The 22,588-nt window shown below is 45.4% G+C and overlaps 1 protein-coding gene across 5 annotated transcripts in view; it reads left to right on the forward strand.

Moving 5' to 3' along the window:
• LOC129715783 (uncharacterized) overlaps nucleotides 1-13,393 on the forward strand; it is a 337,613-nt gene extending 324,220 nt beyond the window's left edge. For 2 of the 5 annotated variants that reach the window (XM_055665662.1, XM_055665654.1), the window contains exons 26-27: nucleotides 2,801-2,842; nucleotides 12,258-13,393. In XM_055665662.1, coding sequence (XP_055521637.1) covers nucleotides 2,801-2,832 — 32 coding nt within the window. In that variant the 3' untranslated portion in view covers nucleotides 2,833-2,842; nucleotides 12,258-13,393. The remainder of the gene's footprint in view (nucleotides 1-2,800; nucleotides 2,843-12,257) is intronic. The other 3 variants (XM_055665638.1, XM_055665669.1, XM_055665643.1) reach the window with 2 other exon arrangements.
• The last annotated feature ends 9,195 nt before the right edge of the window (nucleotides 13,394-22,588 follow it).

Genomic DNA, 22,588 nt, shown 5'->3' on the forward strand with positions numbered 1-22,588 from the left:
AAACCGCGAGCTGGATTGACTGTCAGCGCACACACACAAACACATCGCAAAGGCGGGGGCTAAGGAAAGCGGGGGAGCGCTGTCCGAAAATGTGGGTATCACCTTGGCAAGGTGATACCCGCGATGAACTGGAAGGTAAAGGACAGCTGGCACAGTGTAGGTAACTCCTATAAAAGAGCGGGGGGGGGGAGAGGGGAGAAGAGGGATACAGGGGGAGAAGTGGGGGGGAGAAGGAGTGAAGACACTTTTAGGAAGCCAGACAACTTTTAATAAAGTTTAGCAGGCATTTAACATTACCATTACCATTACCATTTTACTTGATTCCTTGGTTGTGCTTGCGTTTTCTTTCCCCAATGAGTCAATTAAAATGCCCGGTCAAAAAGGAGATTGCCTACGGCTACCTCGACGACCTATAATGACATGGCGACCCCACCACCACTGCACTATGAGTTCAAAAGAACCATGTCGACCAATTTTTACTCACGGAAAATTTTTCAGCATGTTGAAAATCTTTCCTCAACCAAACTGAGGCCGCGAGCATCGGGGAACTTCTCTCGAGCATGAAGGAGAGTTACAGTGACCTCCTAGGACCACGTGTTGACCATGTTGCGAGTTTGTGGCATGCGCAAACTCTGCTAAACTCGCAAATTAGGTCGCCACAGTGGGACAGGCCCTTAACATAACATCCCAACTTCTATACTCAATACGCTGACCGATGAGGAACAAGGTACCAAACACTTTTTTGTCCGTGTATCTACTTGTGACACCACTCTCAAGGAACTATGAACCTGCACACATAGTGCCATCTGCTCGATAATATTCCTACTTGCCTAACTGATGAAGATCCTGGTGCAATTTTTAATAACCATCTTTGCTATCTATAATACCACCCACTTTACTATGATCTGTGAACTTACAGATCACGCCCTTCGACATACTTATCCAAATTGGTGATATAAACCACAAACAGCAATGGGGACAACATTGATCCCTGTAGCATACCACTAGTCACAGGCCTCCAGTCTAAAAACATTTCCACTATTGTCTTTTTTCCATCCATGAAGCCAATTCTGTATCCAGTCGGCTTGCTTACCTTGGATCCCATGCGATCTAACCGTCTACAGCAGCCTACCATGCTGATCCGTATCAAATACCTTGCAGATGTCCATGTAGAGAATGTTTATAACTTTGCCCTTATCCTTTTTTTGGTTTCCTCTTCAAAACACTTAATCAGATTCATAAGACAGTCTCCCACATACAAAATCATGCAGACTATCCCTATTCAGCTCCCATCTATCCAAACGCATATGTATCTTATTCCTCAGAATAATGTTAGCCACCTGGCATCGCACCCTTGGCTAATGATGATTCATATATCCCGGCCATGGTTTTTGCAATTTCTTCTCTATATCTCTGCAATGTCCTCAGATATATCTGATCAGGCATGGGAGATGTATCTACCTTCATACGCCAATGGACATTCAACACCTGCTCGACTGAAATACAGACTGTCCTCAAGTCATTGACTGTCCCAAGTTCCCCAGTTTTCATGTCTTTCTGTATGGTAAAAACAGAGGAGAAACACTCATTGAGGACCTTGCCCATCTCTTTGGATTTTCCTTAATATTACCTGCCAGTGTTATCTCCATCTCCCTCTTGCCCTCCTGATTTCCTCTTAAGTATACTCCTCAGTTTCTGAAACTTGTTCATTGATACACTTGATCCCAGCTCCCTATACCAGTCCCATGCTCCCTTGTTTTTCTCTTGTCAGCTGAGTTTCCTTACTCCCACATACCTAGCCCTTCACTTTTGCCCTCTATCTTTTTCCGTACTATTTTAAAGCTAATAGAACAGTGGTTGCTGGACCCAAAAGACTCGCTCATAGACACCAGTCACTAACCTTTCCCAATTTCCTAAGAGCTATCAAGCTATGCCTTCTCCCATTTAGGGACCTGTTCATTATGACTGAGGAAACTTTTCTGAACACATTTGACAAATTCAACCTCGTTTAAGCCCATGGCACTATGACACTCAGTCTATGTTCTGAATGTTGAAATCCCCCACTATGAAATCCCCCACTTTATTAGTCTTGCAGCTGTCTGTAATATCCTGGCATATTTGCTCTTCTAATTCCATTTGACTATTTGGGGCCTATCGTACACTCCTAATGTGATCATCCGCTTTTTATTTCTTAGCACCAGCCATGTAGCCTCACAGGATGAACCATCAGGAATGTTTGAGCTACTGCCATGACATTCTCCTCAATCAAAAAAGCAACACCTCATCCTCTTTCATCCCCACCTCTATCTCTTGTGCAGCACTTAAGCTGCCAGTCCTATCCCTCTCCTTAGCCAGGTTTCCGTAATGGCTACATCGTCCCGGTTGCACGTACCTATCCACACCTTCATCTGCCTTACCTGTAAGGTTTCTTGCAATAAAATAATTGCAATTCAATCCAACAATCCTTCCTTGATCCCTCCCATGTGCCTGCCTATTCAGTCCACTGGATGTTCTTCCATACCAGCTTCCAGCCTACAACCTGCCTCAAGCCTGCATTGGATCCTGCCCCCCTGCCAATCTAACCTGAAACAAGCAGCCAGTGGATGTGGTAGAGGCAGGTATGATTACGGTTACGAGACCTTTGGACAGGTACATGTATATGAAGGACTTGGGGATATGGACAAAGAAAGGCGAATGGGACTAAGTTATGCAGCTTAATCTGCAAGTTGGGCTGAAAGGGCCTGTTTCCTTCTTGTATAACTCTAAATCTCTAATAATTATTTTCTGTGTTGAATTACAGGCAGAGCACGGCGAGCTGTTACTTTGTGTTGATAGAGATGAGGTATGTTCTGGCAAATGTTATTTTCACTGTAATATTTATATTGTTAAACTGAAGTATGACAATACATGGAGTTACAGATAGCGAAAAAGATTGTCTGACATTACAACGAGCATGTACATTGGCAGATGCAATGCAAACAAGTGTGAGGTAATGCCCGTTGGGAAGTCAAATTCTGGTGGGACATTTTGTGCAAGGGATCTAAGAAGTGTTGATGAGCAGAGGTTTTTGGGTGCAAGTCCAAAGCTCCCTTAAAAGTGTTGACACTGACAGATAGAGCCTAAATAACGTATTTGGTATGCTTGTCTTCATAGGCAGGGCCATTGAGTTTAAGGGTTGGAATGCCAAGTTTCATTATATAAAAATCTGGTTATTGGTAGACACAAACTGCTGGAGTAACTCAGCAGGACAGGCAGCATCTCTGGAGAGAAGGAATGAAGATGTTTCAGGTTGTGACCTTTCTTCAGACTGACGTCAGGACAGTGGGCGGCACAGAGATAAAATGTGTCAACTTTAATGTCAGGGATAATAAGGCTGATAGGAGAACTGGGAGGGGATGGAATGAGAGGAAAAGCTGGTTATTGGTATTGGTTTTGATATTGGTTTATTTTTGTCGCGTGTACTGAGATACTGTGAAACGCTTTCTTTACATGCTATCCAGAGAAATCATAGTATGCATGAGTATAATCAAGCCAAACACACATTCAACAGGTAGTGGAAATAGAAAAATACCAGTGCGCAGAATGTAGCCTTACAGCGTGGCATTTTCACTCCCACGTTGGATTTGCAAACAGCCTGTCACCGCTGGCAACTCGCCAGCAGCCTCACGAGAAGGTCCAGCCACAAGAGCTCAATAACAACTCCAAGGTCAGCCACACTAATTGGCCTCATCTGCACATGGGTTATGATTGTTGAGAATGTAGGTAGAAGGGGCTTCTGGAATAAATGGGAAACAAGGTGTCTGGCTTAACTAAGTGTCATTTGTTCTTTGCTTTCTGTCGTGGGATTCAGTGGATCCGCCAACAGCATTATAATATTACGTCCATGTCTCTCTGCAATTTGGTTTAGACAAATTGTTAATGATATTTATGCTTAGTAACTTGAAGCTGTGATGTTTGGTGGACTGTGTGGGCTGTGAGGATCCATTGCTCCTCCCTGCCAGGTGCAGGAAGAGTTTTGGTATACTGCACAGGTGTGTGTGTGTGTGTGTGTGTGTGTAGTTGTGTGTGTGTGTGTGTGTGTGTGTGTGTGTGTGTGTGTGTGTGTGTGTGTGTGTGTGTGTGTGTGTGTGTGTGTGTGTGTGTGTGTGTGCGTGTGTGTGTGTGTGTGTGTGTGTGTGTGTGTGTGTGTGTGTGTGTGTGTGTGCATGTGAGTAAAGCTTGAAGGCTATCACGTTTTGTGCAGACGTAGCAAATGAACACAAAAGTGGTGGCAGAAGTGGGATACTTTGGATTGCATCCAAAGACCCAATCAGAAAAAGATAACAGCCTATTTTTCGATTAAAATATATATACAGGTGCACAACCTTTTATCCGAAGATCCAAATAACGAAAACCTCTGAATAGCGACATTGTTTCGGTCCTTGAAAAAAGGTCCTTGAAGACGTTCACCGAGGGCGGCCCGCAGAGGTGACAGCGGAACCTCTGGTCGGTCCTCGAAGAAAGGGGAACTAAATCCCCATTCATAAAAGAGAAGGTGAGGGTATATTGCGCGGGAGGGTTAATAATTGACAATCTGCTGCTGCCTGCCCGCTGAGTTAAAAATGTTCCCATGGTAGACACGATACACAGTGTATCGTGAGTCTTGCGTGGGAACCTTTTAACTCAGCGGGCAGGTAGCAGCAGATTGTCGCTCCCTTCAGTTTCACCCCACCTACACCCCTCTGCTTCCCGGCCATGTGTGTGACCCCTTCCCTCCCCTCTCCAGCTCCCCGCCCATTGCACCGGCGCGGGGGCTTTGCACTGTCTTCACGTCGGAGCCAGTGCCAGTCACCGGAGACGTCAGGACCAACGGGACACCGGCCCCCAGGCCCACTGCAAGCACGGAGAACCCAGAGACCCACAGCCAGCAGCAGCCCAGCCCCGCTCCAACTACAGAGGAACACGCTCCCCGTAGGGACAGAAGCTGATGGTGTGCAAAGTACGTCTTGGTCTTGGGGTTGCGGATGAGGGGGCGCAGCTCGGGCTGTGACGTCTCCGGCCAGCCCCCTGGGATACAGGAGCTGAGACTGGGAACTGTGGGGTTGTTTGCAGTTGCAGAGGGAGGGTGCAAGGGCGGTACAGTTCCCAGTCTCAGCTCCATTCTAGGGGGTGACCGGAGACGTCAGGACCAACAGGACACCGGCCCCCAGGCCCACTGCAAGCACGGAGATCCCAGAGACTCACAGCCAGCAGCAACTCTAGCCCAGCCCCGCTCCAACTCCAGAGGAACCCGGGTTGCGGATGAGGGGGCGCAGCTCGGGCTGTGGGCGAACTGCCACTTGTCACTGTAGCGGCGCATCGGGGAGCGGGTTCTTGTTGGTCCTGACGTCTCCGGCCATCCCCCTGGACAGGAGCTGAGAGACGTCAGGACCACCAGAAGCTGCTCCCCGATGCGCCGCTACAGCGACAAGTGGCAATTTGCCCACAGCCCAAGCTGCGCCCCCTCATCGGGACACCCACCCCCAGGCCCACTGCAAGCACGGAGATCCCAGAGACTCACAGCCAGCAACAACTCTAGCCCAGCCCCGCTCCAACTCCAGAGGAACCCGGGTTGCGGATGAGGGGCCGCAGCTCTGGCTGTGGGCGAACTGCCACTTGTCGCCGTAGCGGCCCATCGGGGAGCGGATTCCTCCGGAGTTGGAGGGACAGGGAGACACAGCGGCTTTTGAGAATGGTGGGCAATCACTTCCAAAGTTCTGCCCACACAGTCAGTACACCTCTCCTACACTTGTCTCCCGCACTAAGATCATCTCGCAGAGAATGATCCCAGCCTAACCCTCCCTATTCTCTCCTATTCTGCAAGAAAAAACTACATTGAAGACTCAAACTCGCGATTGAGTAACTGCCGGGATCGAGGCGCAAACTCGCGACCTTGCGGATATGAGCCGAGCACTCTACCACTACGCTAAAAATCTTCCATTCCGAAAGCCGAAAAATTCTGAATTACGAAAAGTGTCTGGTCCCAAGGCTTTCGGATAAAAGGTTGTGCACCTGTATATCGTATTCAATGAGAGCTGTGTTTTATTTTTAAAGTATGGCAATTACTACTGACCTGAAGAAGAAGGCTCTCTTGAGTTCATCAATGTCTCCAGAAACTTTTGCACTGCTTCAAAATTTACTTACAGAAGAAGTAACTGAAGCCTTATATTATTATCATCCTTTATTGTCATCTTGCAAAGCAACAGTTGTACAGGGCAAAATGAGAAGACGTTTCCCAGGGAATACCGGAGCATCGCACATAAAAACATAAACATTTCACGCATAAAATAAAAACGATTAAAAAATATATATTTTTTAAAATCCAGTTCCTGATAAAACAGTACGAATAGTTAAAAAAGTGCAGGTAAAAACAGCAACATTAAAATACAAGTAAAAACAGTCATAACATGTCCAGGGCAGCTGATTTAAGTGGCCTGAGCCAGTGCCAGAGTTATTACTCAGTGCCAGTTATTAAATTGTCAGTGCAAAAGCAGCAGAATCAGGTGGAGTGACTGTTTAGCAGCCTCACAGCTGTAGAAGGAAGCTGTTTAGCAGTTTGGTTGTCCAGGCTTTGATGCTACGGTATCTCTTTCCTGATGGCAGGAGATCTAGATGTGTGTGGAGTGGGTGCAGTCTGTCCTTTGCTATGCTCAGTGCTTTTTTCAGGCAGCAGCTCTGGAACAGTTCTTGTACCGCTGATCGTCGTTGGTAAAGAAGGTACATCCATGTGCGCCATCGACTGGATCCATGCTTTGAAGCTTGACATGAAAGCCTTGATCTACAATGGATCAACTATTGCATTGTCATCTTCCATGGATTGCAACATGGTCGGGAAGAGCGAGAACAACATGCAAAAGGTTCTTGACCAGTTTCCGGACATTTTCGCACCTGGACTCGGACATTGCACTAAGATGAAGGCACGGCTCATACTCAAAGACGATGCCGTCCCTAAGTTCTTCGAACCAAGACCAGTTCCGTTTAGTCGGATGGACGCCGTCGACAAGGAACTCTGCCGTCTTGAAGAAATGGGAATTATCACCCATGTGGACCATTCAGAATGGGCCACACCTATAGTTGTCGTTCAGAAGTCTTGCGGCAAGGTGCGCATCTGTGGCGAATACAAAGTGACTGTAAACCCTCAATTGCACATTGATCAACACCCTATACCAAGAGTGGACGAGCTTTTCGTCAAACTGCAAGGAAGACAGCACTTTTCGAAATTGGACATGTCTGACGCGTATCTCCAAGTGGAACTGGAGGGCGAGACAAAAAACCTGCTCGTGATCAACACGCCCAAGGGACTGTTCAGATTGTCATTTGGATCGGCACCGGCGCCGACCATCTTCCAGAAACTGATCGACAATCTGGTTGTTGGGATTCCATATGTAGCCGCCTACCTGGATGACATAATTGTCACCGGCCGGACAGAGGAAGAACACCTGCAGAACCTAAAACAGATCCTCACAGCACTGAACAACTACGGCATCAAGTTGTGCATGGACAAGTGCGCATACTTCCGACAACAGGTCACATATCTTGGACATGTGATCTCAGCAAGTGGTCAGAAGCCATCGTAAAAAAGAGTGGACGCCATTGTGAAATTGCCGATACCCGAAAATGTGAAGCAGCTTGAAAGCTTCATTGGCAAGGTGAACTACTATTGCAAGTTCATACCGGCACTTTCGACTTTGTGCGCACCATTGAACAACCTGCGAAAACAGGATGTCGAATGGCACTGGTCCAAAGAGTGTGACCATGCATTCACCAGGTTGAAGGAGATGCTCGCCCAGAAGACACGTTTGGTCCACTATGACCCATCGAAGCCGATCTCGCTGGCCGCCGATGCATTGTCGTATGGTCTTGGAGCTGTAATCTCACAAACGGCGCAGAATGGCAAGGAAGAACAAATCTCGTTTGCATCCAAAGCGCTGATGACCGCCAAGAAAAACTACAGCCAAGTGGGGAAAGAAGCACTGGCTAGTTTAGTGTTTAGTGTCCGGAAGTTCCACCAATATTTGAGTGGGCGACATTTCCTGCTCATCACCGACCACAAGCCGCTGCCGACTATTTTCAGTCCGGAGAAAAGTTTGCCTGTCATGATGTTGCAGCGTCTACAACGTTGGGCCCTGATCATGATGGGATATGATTACCACATCATTTACTGAGTCTGCCGAGCATGCCAATGCCGATGCACTGTCTTGTCTACCGATTGGACCTGACCTGACATTCGATAAAGAGGAGGCGATTATGGAAATTCAGACGGAAGTGAAAGTGCTCAACACGCAGGTCATCGCCGATTTCCAGTGTCCACAAGAACGGTCGGCAACTATATGAACACAAACCCCATTTTGGCGAAGGTACGACATTTTGTCACTTGGGTGGCCGAACAGTCCTAAGCTGGACAAGGAATTCTGCTCATTCCAGAATGTGCAAACGGAAATCTCCTCAAAGGATTTCATTCTGCTCCGCGAGGGTCGAGTGATCATTCCGATGGAACTGCGATCGCTAATTCTGAAAATGTTGCACAAGACACACCTTGGAATTGTACGAATGAAGGCACTCGCCCGCATTCAAGATTCAAGTGAGTTTATTGTCATGTGTCCCAGATAGGACAATGACATTCTTGCTTTGCTTCATGCATGTGTGGTGCCCGAATATCGAGACCGATATAGCTGACCACTGCAAGGACTGCACACCATGTGCCGAAACAATGCTGAATCCGCCGGAAAACACTTCCGCATGGCCTGTCCCCGACCAACCATGGCAGCGAATCCACACAGATTTTGCCGGACCATTCCTGGAGGACATGTGGCTGGTCTTCATGGACGCCCATTCGAAATGACCACATGTTATCTAAATGAATAAGTATCCAACCACCGAAACAACCACTTCTGTGCTCGACGATTTGTTTGCCATTTGGGGATTGCCCTTAACAATCGTAAGCGACGATTGACCCCAATTTGCCTCGCAAATGTTCGGTGACTGGTGCAAACAACACTCAGTCGTGCAAGTGATATCAGCAACTTTTCATCCACCCTCATATGGTGAGGCAGAGCGGCTTGTCGGCGTTTTCAAGCAGGCCATGAAATGTGGTGGAGGAATCAAAAATAAATCGAAACGATTGGCATTGCGCGATTTCTTACAGCAATATCGAACCGTTCCAAACTGCACTACTGGTCGAACTCCAGCAGAGATGATGCTGGGACGTTAAGTCAGCTCTCCCCTATCAGTTTTGAACCCGACCCATAACTCAAGTCGAAGAAGTCCAAATTCGACATTGGCTACTACGTATATTACCGCAATTATATGGCAAAGGAAAGCAAATGGTGCGCTGGCAGGATCATGGCTCACATTGGAACCAAAATGTACACCGTCCAAGTGCAAGATGGACAATGCAAAAGGCATGATGACCAATTAAGAAGACGCGTTCCTCCAGTGAAGACTGCGCAGAATCTGACCAGAACCAAGCAGCCGGACACCCCAGTACCGAATCCTGTGGATATTGGAGTGCCTGACTTGCCCCTCCCCTGGCTTGACGAAGTTCCGCCAGATGAACTCCCCGCCGATCTGCCTGGGGTCCTTCATCGATCAATACGTAGCAAACGTATTTTTGCTACGTATTCTCATTGCTTAATGCCATAAAAAAGGTCTGTGTCTGTATGACTCTATAACCCTAATTTGGTAAAAAAAAAAGATACAAAGTTTACCAATGGTACGAAAATTTATAGTTACCATACAGATGGATTAAATTATATTAAATTACAAACATTAAATTACAAAAAGATATCAATGTATTAAGTGAATGGGAAAAGCATGACAAATGGAATACAAAGGATGCATTAAGGTAATTCACTTTAGACCTAAAAACTAGTACCTTCTAAATAGTGTAAATCTAGGAACAGTAAAGACCAAATAAATCATGGCGTGTATGCACAGAATATATTAAAGTGTCACAGGGACGTCTTGAAGTAGATGAATGTTTATGCTTAAAGAGCCAGAATGTGCACAAAGCCCAACAAGAGGCACAATTCTGGTTAATTCTAGGAAATAATCACGAATTGGAAGAAATTAGTTGCAATGCGAGAAATCTTAAGGGTCTCTCACAGCGAGGCGATTTTTTTTGGTGGCTACAGGCGACTGCTGCAAAATTTTCACCATGTTGAAATATTTTCGGCGACAGTAGCAACAATTTTTGCTGTCGTAGGTTGTTGTATGTTGTCGTAGGTTGTCGGAAGTGCTATCGTAGGTTGTTGCCATGTGTTGTAGTTTGATTCCATTAAAGCTAGTCCATGGCAGTCGCCTAAGTGGGACAGGCCCATTATAGTGCTGATCATAATTCAGTCTGATTGAACAAAAAAGGACAAGAGTAGACAGTCAACTTGTTTTTATTGTCATATGCACAGGTAAGGTGAGTACATGGACTCCGACAAACAAACAAAACAAATTATACATAAATTCTACAAAAATTGCAGATGGAATTTCTAAATGAAAGAAGATTGCAGGAAAAAAAATGTGAATAAACATAATTGAAGAAAAATGTAGGGAAGTCAAAGAGGGGAACCCCCGTTCCCTAAAGAATTAAGACATGTGTGCAAAAACATAATTGGAGAAAAATAGCAAAAGGTTCAACGTAGTGTATTATATTACCACAGTGTTCCATTATCAAGGTAGGATTTGGGTATATTTAAAGAAGCTGATGGTTGTGGAAAAATCGCTGTGGCTGAATCTGAGTTTGAACCTGATGGTGTGAAAGTTCAGGAAGTTGGTAGTATTCCTGAATGTAGTGATGTGGGACTGCCTCCTGCCAGATGGTAATCTGAACTCTAACCCTAATGCATGGTAACTATGAGAAGGCTTGGGACACTAGGAGCGCTGCACTGCCAGCAGCCTCTACCTACTGTTATAGTCTGTTATTTCTATATTTTTATTTTTAGTTAGTCTAAAGTTTTGTGTTGGGGGAAACTTTTACTTTTCTATGTGGGGGAGGGGGGCAGGGTGAGGGGGAAACCGTTTCCCAGTCTCTTCCTGGCAGGGACGCGACTATTTCTCCGAGTCGCGTCCTCGCCCCCCACCTCGCGGCCTACCAGCTGGATCGGAGCGGCCTTTCCTGCCAGGACTGAGTACCAGAGCTGCTACTGAGTGCAAGGCCTGCTACAGCGGCGGTGCAGCGCTGGAGTCACCGCAGAGCGGGCGATGCCTACCTGGGTCGCCGTTTGGAGCTCCGGAGCGTTCGGGCCACTGCTCCAACATCGTGGAGCTCTGGTGCGGAGAGCTTCCTACGCGGGCGGTGCTGACCGTCATCGTGGAGTCCTGGGGCGCCTTGCAGAGGGTCTACAGCAGAAGTCTCCACCCGGCGCGGCCTGCGGACTTTGGAAGCCGCCGACTCCGGTAGGAGGGGGCCGACTCTGGTGTCCACGCCGCTGAGGACGTCCCGCAGCCCCGACGTCGGACTTACAACACCCCGGCGAGCGGTCCTGAACATCGGGCCGCCCGTAGCGGCAACTGCGGAGGCCCTGACCATGGGGAACAATGGAGGAAGAGACTAACTTTGGTGCCTTTCCACACAGTGGGAAACTTTGATTCAGCTGTGTGGGGATGTTTTATGTCAAACCCTATAGTGTGTTGTATCCCTTTTTTTATTGTATGGCTGATTGGGAATTTAATTTCACTGTGCCATCTGGCACATGTGATGAATAAATCTATCTTGTATCTTGTAATAAGGCATGGCCCACATCGTGAGGATCCTTGATGATAGATGCCATCTTCTTGAGGCAGCGTCCCATATAGATGCTTTCAGTATTGGCGAGGGCCGTGCCCAATGGTTGACTGGGCTGATCCAGCATTCTCTGTAATCACTTGTATTCCTGTGAATTGGAATACACAACCAATATGTAATCAGTCAGGGTACTTTCTGCAACACGTCTGTAAATGTTTGTTTCGGTATTTGGAGAGATACTGAATCTATTTAAACTTATTAAAAAAAATAGAGCCGCTAATGTCTTCTTCACAATGTCTTCTATATGCTGGGGCCAGGACATGTTATTAGGATTGTTAACACTAAGAAATGTGGTATCCACCATCATATGCTGCTGATAGTGCAAACCTAAAATAAAAAAAATAATTCTTGGAATTACTCAGTAGGTCAAGCAATAACTGTAGAGGGATGAACATAGTTAATATTTCACTTTAATGAACTTTTCGTAGAATATTTTTGATGGATTTATCAATTTCTTCTCTAGGCTTTAGAAAGGGTAAAGACATTTATGCTACACACAGAAAGGGAACATCTGAAGATCATGGAGAATCATCTACAATCACAGAGAAGAATCCTGAAAGGATTTTCAACTCGGAGTGCAATAATGTGACAACAACCTCAACCTTCCAATATGTTAATGCATGTGGAAATTCACAGCAGTGGCGAAAGGGCACGTGAGTGATGAAAAGTGAAGAAAAGTCAACAAATTGACAAAAAGTCATCAATGTGGCACCTTCATTAATTGTACTGTGTTTGATTAGCAATGGCAATAAAGGGTCTTTCATTCAGGGAAGAGAAAACATTCTTTAATTTATCAATGCTTAGATGTTTAATTCTCATTCTGAAGGATGACTATAACTTCAGCAGCACATTCCAGGATAATCTCGGAAATCTGGAAAGAATAGTCAGCGCCACCCCCTGCATCTTTACTGGAGTTGTTTGATAACAGTTGTGTAAGTGCATCAATTTCTTTCAATGCCTTTCGCTTACATAAACAAACAATCCTTGCTAAACAAGACCCCATTCCTGATCATCAGCTATTGATCCTGCTGTAAGTCCAGATTTTGTGGAACTCATATTGCTATGAAACCTCAACCTATGGCTTCAGATACATTTCAGTGGTCACTGTGCAGGCTTAAACCTGAGGAATGGCTAAAATTATAATCTATCCCAAACTCCATACCATACCAAAGAAACAAAAAGCTGGAAAGATTCAATGGTAAAACAACATATATGAAGGCAAATAAATGGTCCTCCCCACTCTCCCCTCATCCTCTTCTATGTACAGACTACCCTCCCTCTACACTCTCAGTTCTGATGCAGGGGGTTGATTCTTGTGGAGATAAGATTGCAAACAGACCAGCCAGGATCTTATAAAATGGTAGATTAAAGTTTGAAGGATTGAGCAATTTAATCCTGCTCCTAATTTGTATGTGTGTTTTTTTTATATGTGCTAAGGCATCATTATTCCTGCGCTGGTAATAGAGGCTTCTAATTAACTCTTGAACCTGCATGTTTGCTTTCAATAACTTGTCTACAAAGACTCCGATTGAACATAACATTTCCAAATTTTTCACCATTTAAATAAACACTGAGTGCTATTTTTTAATCTAATATTTTTTCAGGTTAGACACCATTGGCCATGCTGTTCACCAATCACTTAATTTGTTCATATAATTCCTGGTGCTTATTTCAACATTAGTAATGATATGTGAGTAGATAAGAAAAGTGTGAAACATTCAGAACCCATGTTCTGCTAGAAGCGCTGAAGAAAATTTCATTTGCAGCCTCTTCCGAAGATCCTCACCACCAAAAAAAGGGGATTCTGTGCTTGTTGAACAATGTTTAATTCTGTTTATAATTCATCAGCAAATGAAGTAGCTCAAGCCTGCTTGTGAAGAGACCAAGACATCATTCCGGTTTGATAAATCTCAAAACATATTCATGCCACAAATGTACCAGAGAATCTAACACCTACTCTTGAGATGCAATGGCAATATTATAACTATGTCTCCCATCGTCAATATCTCGCCAGATAAAAATGCTGGAGAAACTCGGCGGGGGAGGCAGCATTTATGGAGCGTAGGAATAGGTGACATTTCAGGTCGAGTCCCTTCTTCAGACTGAGGCAGAAAGAAGAAAGGAAGAGGCGGAGACAGTAGGCTGTGGGAGAGCTGGCAAGGGGAGGGAAGGAGGGAGAAAGGATGAAATTGGTTAAGCCAATGTTCATACTGCTGGGGTGCAAACTACCTAAGCAAAATATGAGATACTGCTTCTCCAATTTGCGGTGGGACTCACTCTGGCCATGGAGGAGACCCAGGACAGAAAGGTCGGATTCGGAATGGGAGGGGAGTTGAAGTGTTGAGCACCGGGAGATCAGGTAGGTTAATGCAAACCGATCAGAGGTGTTGGGGGAAGCAATCGCCAAGCCTGCGCTTGGTCTCACCAATGTAGAGCAGTTGACACCTAGAACAGCGGATGCAATAGATGAGGTTGGAGGAGGTGCAGGTGAACCTTTGCCTCACCTGGAAAGACTGCTTGGGTCCTTGGATGGAGTCGAGGGGGGAGGTAAAGCGACAAGTGTAGCATTTCCTGTGGTTGCAAGGGAAAGTCCCAGGGCAGGGTGTGGTTTGGGTGGGAAGGGATGAATTAACCAGGGACTTATGGAGGGAGCCGTCTCTGTGGAAAGCCGAAAGCGGAGGAGATGGGCCAGTGGTGGGACCCCTTTGGAGGTGGTGAAAATGTCGGAGGATTATCTGTTGTATGTGACGGCTGGTGGGGTGGAAGGTGAGGACAAGGGGGACTCTGTCCTTGTTACGAGTGGGGGGGGATGGGGAGCTACGGGATAAAGAGGAGACCCTGATGAGAACCTCATCTATAGTCGAAGAGGGGAACCCCCGTTCCCTAAAGAATTAAGACATCTTCGATGCCCTGGTTTGGAACACCTCATCCTGGGTGCAGATGCAGCGTAGACAGAGGAATTAGGAGCAGGGTGGGAAGAAGAATCAATATCCCGCTGGCCACCGTTGACTTGAAACTTATGTGGGCCAACTACTTAAGAACAGGCAGCTGCAAGAGACTAGATATTGTGCAACAAGCAACTCACTCCTGACTTCACATGTCCTTTCAAATAAATCAGAGTGTGATGGAATATTCTCCACGTGCACAGGCAAGAGCAACACCAACAACTCTCAAGAAGCTCAATATGATCCAGGGTGAAGCAATCACTTCCATTAGAACCCTAAACAACCAACCTAAACTATAAATTCCTCCATCGGATTGTAACTCCACATTCCTGATTATGTGTAATACCCTTTCACCCCCTTGCTTTTATAATAATAATAATAATACATTTTATTTATGGGCACCTTTCAAGAGTCTCAAGGACACCTTACAAATATTTAGCAGGTAGAGGAAAAACATGCGAGCGGAATGAAATAAATAGTAGAGACATGACTAGTACACAAAGTAAAGACAGAATTCAATTCAAAATACAATACGAGGCAATTAATGCACAGATGAAAAGGGAGGGGGACGTGAGGCTAAGGATAGGCAGAGGTGAAGAGATGGGTCGTGAGGCGGGACTGGAAGATGGTGAGGGACACGGAATTGCGGATCAGTTGGGGGAGGGAGTTCCAGAGCCTGGGAGCTGCTCTGGAGAAGGCTCTGTCCCCAAAACTGCGGAGGTTGGACTTGTGGATGGAGAAGAGACCGGCTGATGTGGATCTGAGGGACCGCGAGGGTTGGTAGGGGGAGAGGAGGTCAGTGAGATATGGGGGGGCCAGATGGTGGAGGGCTTTGTAGGCGAGGACCAGGATTTTGTAGGTGATCCGGTGGGAGATGGGAAGCCAGTGAAGTTGTTTGAGGACTGGAGTGATGTGATGCCAGGATTTGGTGTGGGTGATGAGTCGGGCGGCTGAGTTCTGGACCAGTTGGAGTCGGTTGATGTAGATGGAGCTGATTCCAAGGAGAAGTGAGTTGCAATAGTCCAGTCGGGAGGAGATGAAGGCATGGATAAGTCTTTCAGCAGCGGGAGGTGTGAGAGAGGGTCTGAGTTTGGCGATGTTGCGGAGATGAAAGAAGGAGGTTTTAATGACATGGCGGATGTGAGGCTCAAGGGAGAGGGTGGAAGCAAAGATCACGCCAAGGTTGCGGGCCTGGGGAGATGGGGAGACAGTGGTGCCGTCGATGGTGAGAGTGGGGTTATTGATTTTGTCGATTGTGGCTTTGGAGCCTATGAGGAGGAATTCTGTCTTATCAGTTTTCAATTGTTATCTACCTTTGGCTTAATAATATTTAGAGATTATCTTCCTTAAAAGGTGGTGGAGTCCAAAGACTCAGGACTCTCAAAAGAAAATTGTCTCATCAGTCAGATGTATGATCCCTTATTATAAATAACGATGAACATTTTTACATTCTTCCATAAGAGGAAATACCCTCCTGTCAAGGCAATTTATGATCTTGGTTGAAACTTTGAAGTCCTTCTTCAGAATGATTAGCCGAGCAAACCATTTTTGAACTTTCCAACAAATTTACATCCTATTATATATACACGGAGTTGAATACTGTACACTTCACTCCAGATATGATCTCACCAAAGCCCAATGTAATGTAAACATAATCTCCGAAGCAATAAATTATATCACTGATAACTTTCCCATTTACTTAAAATACTGCACAGAAATACACCCAAGTCTCTGCAACTCTGACCTCTGCAATCACTCACCATTAAAATAATGTCCTGCTTTGTTGTTTCTCCTGCAAAAATGGCCGATTTCACATGTTCTCACGTGACACTTCAGAATGTGCCCACTCAATGAAAAAATATCTTATTGCAGCCTCGTGTTTTCTTAACAGCTCCACCCACCTATGGGCTATCAACCAATTTAGCAACCATATCAGTGCAGCCTTCATCCAAATCATTCTTATAAATTGTGACAAGACCCAAGCACAAGACCATACCACAAAATGCCACAACACACCCCTCATTACATCATACCTATACATATTCATTCAGGATCTGGGTAGCACTGGGAAATCGAGCAATTATTGCCCATCTGCATTTACCCATAAAGCTGCAATCCTCGTGGAGGATCCTCTCTTCGGTAGGGTGTTCCCGGAATTAGATTTTTTTCTAATATTTTGTGAATTTCTCAGTTAATTTTGCACCAGATTTAAATATTTTGTCACAGATGTTGGTCAAGAGAATTTTATTGTCATATGTACTAAAAGGATCTATGAAATTGTTACGCAGCAGCATAACAGGTTTATAAACACGGTACACGAAAGATAACATAATAAACAAAAATAAGTTTAGTAAATTTTAAAATATATAAATGCAAAACAAAACGAAGCCCGAAATCCCAAGTGAAACTAAGGCAGTTTGGAGTTTAGTTGGAATTTGTAATGTTCAATAGATTGATGGTTGTTGGGAAGAAGCTGTTCCAAATCTGGACGTTATGGTTTTCACACTCCTATACCTTCTCCCCGATGGCAGAAGTGTTATAAGAGCGTGGCCAGGGTGGTTTGGGTCCTTGATGATGCTAGCTGTCTTTTTGAGGCAGTGCCTCTTATAGATTCCTTCAATGATGAGGAAGTCAGTACCCGTAATGGACTGGGAGGTGTTCACCATTGCTTGTAATCTCCTTCGTCCCGGTCAATATACTGTCTACTGTACAGTGTAGAAGTTCAAGAGAGTATTTGTCAATATACCAATTATTTTGATTACATCAATGTACTAGGCCAGGACAGAGATTGAGGCTGCATTTGGAGTACTGTTCAGTTTTGGACATCCTGTTGTAGGAAAGATGTCATGAACCTGGAAAGGGTGCAGAATAAAATTCAGGAATGTTACCAGGTCTAGAGGAACTTAGTTACAGGTGGATATTGGGCAGGGCAGGACTTAATTTCTTGGAGCATAGGAGACAAAGGGGTGACCTTATTGAGGTGTATAAAATCATGAGGGCCATAGATAGGGTGAATGGATTTAGTCTTTTCCCCAGGGTTGGGGAATTAAGAACGAAAGGGTACAGGTTTAAGGTGAGAGGGGTAAGATTTACTAGGAACCTAAGAGATAACAACATTCAAGATTCAAGAGAGTTTATTGTCATGTGTCCCAGATAGGACAATGAAATTCCTGCTTTGCTTCAGCACATCAGAATATAGTAGGCATAATTATAAATAAATACAGAACACATTAGTGTGACCATATACTATTGAATATATATATATACACACACACACATAAATAATCAGATAAAGTGCAATGGGCTATTAATGTTCAGAGTTTTGTTTGAGTTGAGTATAATAGTCTGTTGGCTGTGGGGAAGCAGCTATTCCTGAACCTGGATGTTGCAGATTTCAGGCCTCTGTACCTTCTACCTGAAGGCAGCGGGGAGATGAGTGATTGGCCAGTATGGTGCGGATCCTTGATGATGCTGGCAGCCTTTTTGAGGCAGCGACTGCGATAGATCCCCTCGATGGTAGGGAGGTCGGAGCCGATGATGGACTGGGCAGTGTTTACAACTTTTTGCAGTCTTTTCTGTTCCTAGGCGCTCAAGTTAACGAACCAAGCCATGATGCAACCGGTCAGAATGCTCTCTACTGTGCACCTGTAGAAGTTCGAGAGAGTCCTCCTTGATATACCGACTCTCCGTAAATTTCTCAGGAAGTAGAGGCGCTGATGTGCTTTCTTTATAATTGCATCAGTGTTCTCGGACCAGGAGAGATCTTCAGAGACACCCAGGAATTTGAAGCTCTTGACCCTCTCCACCATCGACCCGTTGATATAAACGGGACTATGGGTCCTCATCCTACCCCTTCCAAAGTCCCCAATCAATTCCTTGGTTTTGCTGATGTTGAGAGCCAGGTTATTGTGCTGGCAACATTTGGTTCAACCGTCGATCTCACTTCTATACTCTGACTCATCTCCATCAGTGATACGTCCCACAACAGTGGTGTCGTCAGCGAACTTGATGATGGTGTTCGCACTATGTCCGGCTACGCAGTCATGAGTATAGAGTGAGTACAGCAGAGGGCTGAGCACGCAGCCTTGAGGTGCTCCCGTGCTGATTGTTATCGAGGCTGAAACATTTCCACCAATACGGTCAGACTGTGGTCTGTGAATGAGGAATCCAATTGTAGAGGGATGCGCAGAGACCCAGTTCTGAGAGTTTGGTAACCAGCTTGGAGGGGATGATTGTATTAAATGCCGAGCTATAGTCAATGAATAACAGCCCGACATTTGAGTTTTTGTAGTCCAAGTGGTCCAGAGTGGAGTGGAGAGCCAGCGAGATCGCATCCACCGTTGATCTGATTTGGCGGTAAGCGAACTGCAGTGTGTCCAGGTTTTTGTCGAGGTAGGAGTTGATTTGCGCCATGATCAACCTCTCAAAGCACTTCACCACCACCGTCGTTAGTGCCACTAGTCGATAGTCATTAAGGCACGTCACCTTGCTCTTCTTGGGCACCGGTATAATTCATGTCCTTTTAAAGCAGGTGGGAACCTCAGACCACAGAAGTGAGAGGTTGTAAATGTCCGTTAAAAGCCAGTTGGCCCGCACAGGTTTTTAGAACACGACCGGGTATACCATCAGGACCAGGAGCTTTCCGAGGGTTCACCCCTCTGAAGGATTTTCTGACGTCGACCTCTGTGACCGTGACTGAAATACCATCACAGCGAATGGGGGCTCGAGAAGGCACAACAGTGTTCTCCCTATCAAAGCGTGCATAAAACGTACTGAGCTCGTCAGGGAGTGATGTTTCGCTGACATGTGTACTGCCTCCTGATTTCGCCTTGTCGGAGGTGATTGCATTCAGGCCACGCCACAGCTGCCGAACATTTGTCTCATCCTCCAGCTTAGAGCAGAAGTGCCTTTTGGCCTTTTTGATGGCCTTAGTAAGGTCATATCTGGACTTCTTGTAGTCCTCGGTATCTTCAGATGAATGCCTGGCGTCTGGACTTCAGAAGCGTGCGGATCTCATAGTTCATCCAAGTCCTCACCTCTGGGGGTGCGCTCTTTAATTGCTGCCTGGAGGCAGGAAGAAGCAGCACCGCGATATGGTCGGATTTACCGAATTGAGGGCGAGGGATAGGCATCCTTGATGCTGGTGTAGCAGTGGTCGAGGGTGTTTGGTCGTCTGGTACAACATGTTCACAAAGAGGGTGGTATGCATGTGGACGTGCTGACAGATGAAGTGGTTATGGAAGGTCCAATATCAACACAAAATTCATTTGCACAGGTACATGGATAGGAACTATTTAGAGGGGTGTGTCAAACTCAGGCACATGAGACTAGCTTAGATGAGCTATCCTGATTGACATGGGCCAGTTGGGCCAAAGGGCTTGTACCTGTGCTATTCGATCCTATGACTGACTGTGGCTTGCATTAGTATGACAATGTATTAAAACTAACGAAAAAAATGCATACATGTTCTTCAGAGGTTATGCCAGTACAATCAATCACCTTTAAAACAGTCTGAAGAAGGGTCTCGACGCGAAACGTCGACCACTCCTTCTCTCCCGAGATGCTGCCTGTCCGGCTGATTTTCACCAGCATTTTATGTCTACCTTTAAAACTGATACAACTAGCACTCATTACCAATTGCTGAAAAAAATTTGTACGAATTAGCAAAATCTTGCCAAAATGTTTTTGCTATTGGAGAGAGATTGTAAAAAGGTGGTTCACATAGCATCAATATGCAGCGGGGTTCATTAGTGGCATCACAAGTTGTAGAGTCGTACAGAAGGCATATGGTATGCTTTATAAAAGTTTCTTAAACCACATATGGAGTATTGGGTGCCGTTCTGGATGCCCCATTACAGGATAGATGTGGAGGCTTTAATGAGGGTGTGAAAGAGATAAATGAAAATGCTGTCTAGATTAGATTGTATTAGCTAGGTTAGATTAAGTTAGGTTTGCTTTATTATTGTCAAGAGTCCCGATAGAAAGTGAAAAGCATTGTTTTGCATGCTATCCAATCAGATCAGACAATACAATCCATAAACACATGACAAACTCAGGTACAGTAGGTAGAGCAAAGGGGAAGAATCAGAGCGCAGAATATAGTTCTCAACGTTATCGCACATCAGATCCATATACTGGATATCCAACGTCCGCGATGGAGTAGAGGTGAATCGGACAGGACCCTAGCTTATGGAAGGACTGTTCAGAAGCCTGATAACAGATGGGGAAGATGTTCCTGAGTCTGGTGGTGTCCTTTCAAGCTCTGTACCTTCTGCCAGATGGGAACAGGGAGAAGAAGGAATGACCGGGTGGGACAAGCCTTTGATTATGTTGGCTGCTTTTGCAAGGCAGCAATAAGATGGAGTCAGTGGTGGAGTCTGGTCTGTGTGATGGACTGGCCTGCATCTACAATTCTCTGCAATTTCTTGTCACCTTGGACAGAACTATTCCCTAATCAAGCTGTGATGCAACATGAAAGTCTGATTTCTATGTGTATCTTTAGAAGCTTGTATGGGTCATTGGAGACATGCCAAATTTCCTCAGTCTCCTGAGGAGGTAGATGCATTGATATACCCTCTTGGCTATCATTTCAATGTGTAGATCCGTGACAGATTGAAATATTAAGACCAAATTGAAGCTCTCAACCATTTCCACATTGACACCATTGATGCTGATTGGGGCATGCACTGCACCACTCTTCCTGATGTCAATAACAAGCTCCTTTATTTTGGCGACATTGACCGAGATGCTGTTATCCTGGGACCTTGTTATTATTGTTCGTGATCTGGCCTACCATAGTGGTAAGCTACAAACATGCAGATGGAGTTAGCTATATGGAGAGGTTGGACAAATTTGGATTGTTTTCTTTGGACCAACAAAAGTTTTCAGGAGGCTCTAAAGAAGTGTATAAAATGAGAGCTATAGACAGGGTAGACAGTCAGAAATATTTTCCCACGGTGGAAATAACTGAGACAAGAGGGCATAGCTTTAAGGTGCGAGGGAGAAAGTTTAATAGAGAACTGCAAAGCAAGTTATTTTACACAGATGGCGAGCGCCTGGAACATGCTACTGGAGGTAGTGGTCGAAGCAAATATGATAGTGGTGTGTATGACGCACATGGATATGTAAGGAATGCAGTCATATTTAAGGAATATGGATCACATGTGGGCAGAGGGGATTAGTTTAATTTGCTGTCATGTTCGGTACAGACATTGTGGGCCGAAGGACCTGTTTCTGTACTGTATTGTTCTATGTTCTATATTTAAAATTCTTAATGGACTTTATTATATTTGAAACAATAAGCATAACTAATTACTAAAGAAGGCATAAAAAAGTGCTGAAGAAACTCAGCGGCTGAAGCAGCATCTATGGAGTGAAGGAATACGTGACGTTTCGGGTCGAGACCCTTCTTCAGACTGATGTTGGGGTGCGGGAAGAAGAAAGGAAGAGGCGGAGACAGTAGGCTGTGGGGAGAGCTGGGAAGGGGAGGGGAAAGGGGGAGAATGCAAGAACTACCTGAAATTGGAGAAGTCAATGTTCATACCACTGGGGTTAAACTACCCAAGCAAAATATGAGGTGCTGCTCCTCCAATTTGCGGTGGGACTCACTCTGGCCATGCAGGAGAACCATGACAGAAAGGTCGGATTTGGAAAGGGACAGGGAGTTGAAGTGCTGACCCACCGGGGGATCAGGTTGGTTAATGTGAACTGTGAGGTCTCCCCTCATTCTTCTAAACTTGATTAAATAATACTGGAAGCAATTGCCATTCGCAAGGAAAAATGTCAATTCAGGCTCATGAACACAAAGATTTTCACTGGATTAATGAGAGGTAGTATGCAACAATTAATC

Source organism: Leucoraja erinacea, chromosome 2 (assembly GCF_028641065.1).
Source record: "Leucoraja erinacea ecotype New England chromosome 2, Leri_hhj_1, whole genome shotgun sequence".
NCBI classification, from domain to species: domain Eukaryota; kingdom Metazoa; phylum Chordata; class Chondrichthyes; order Rajiformes; family Rajidae; genus Leucoraja; species Leucoraja erinaceus.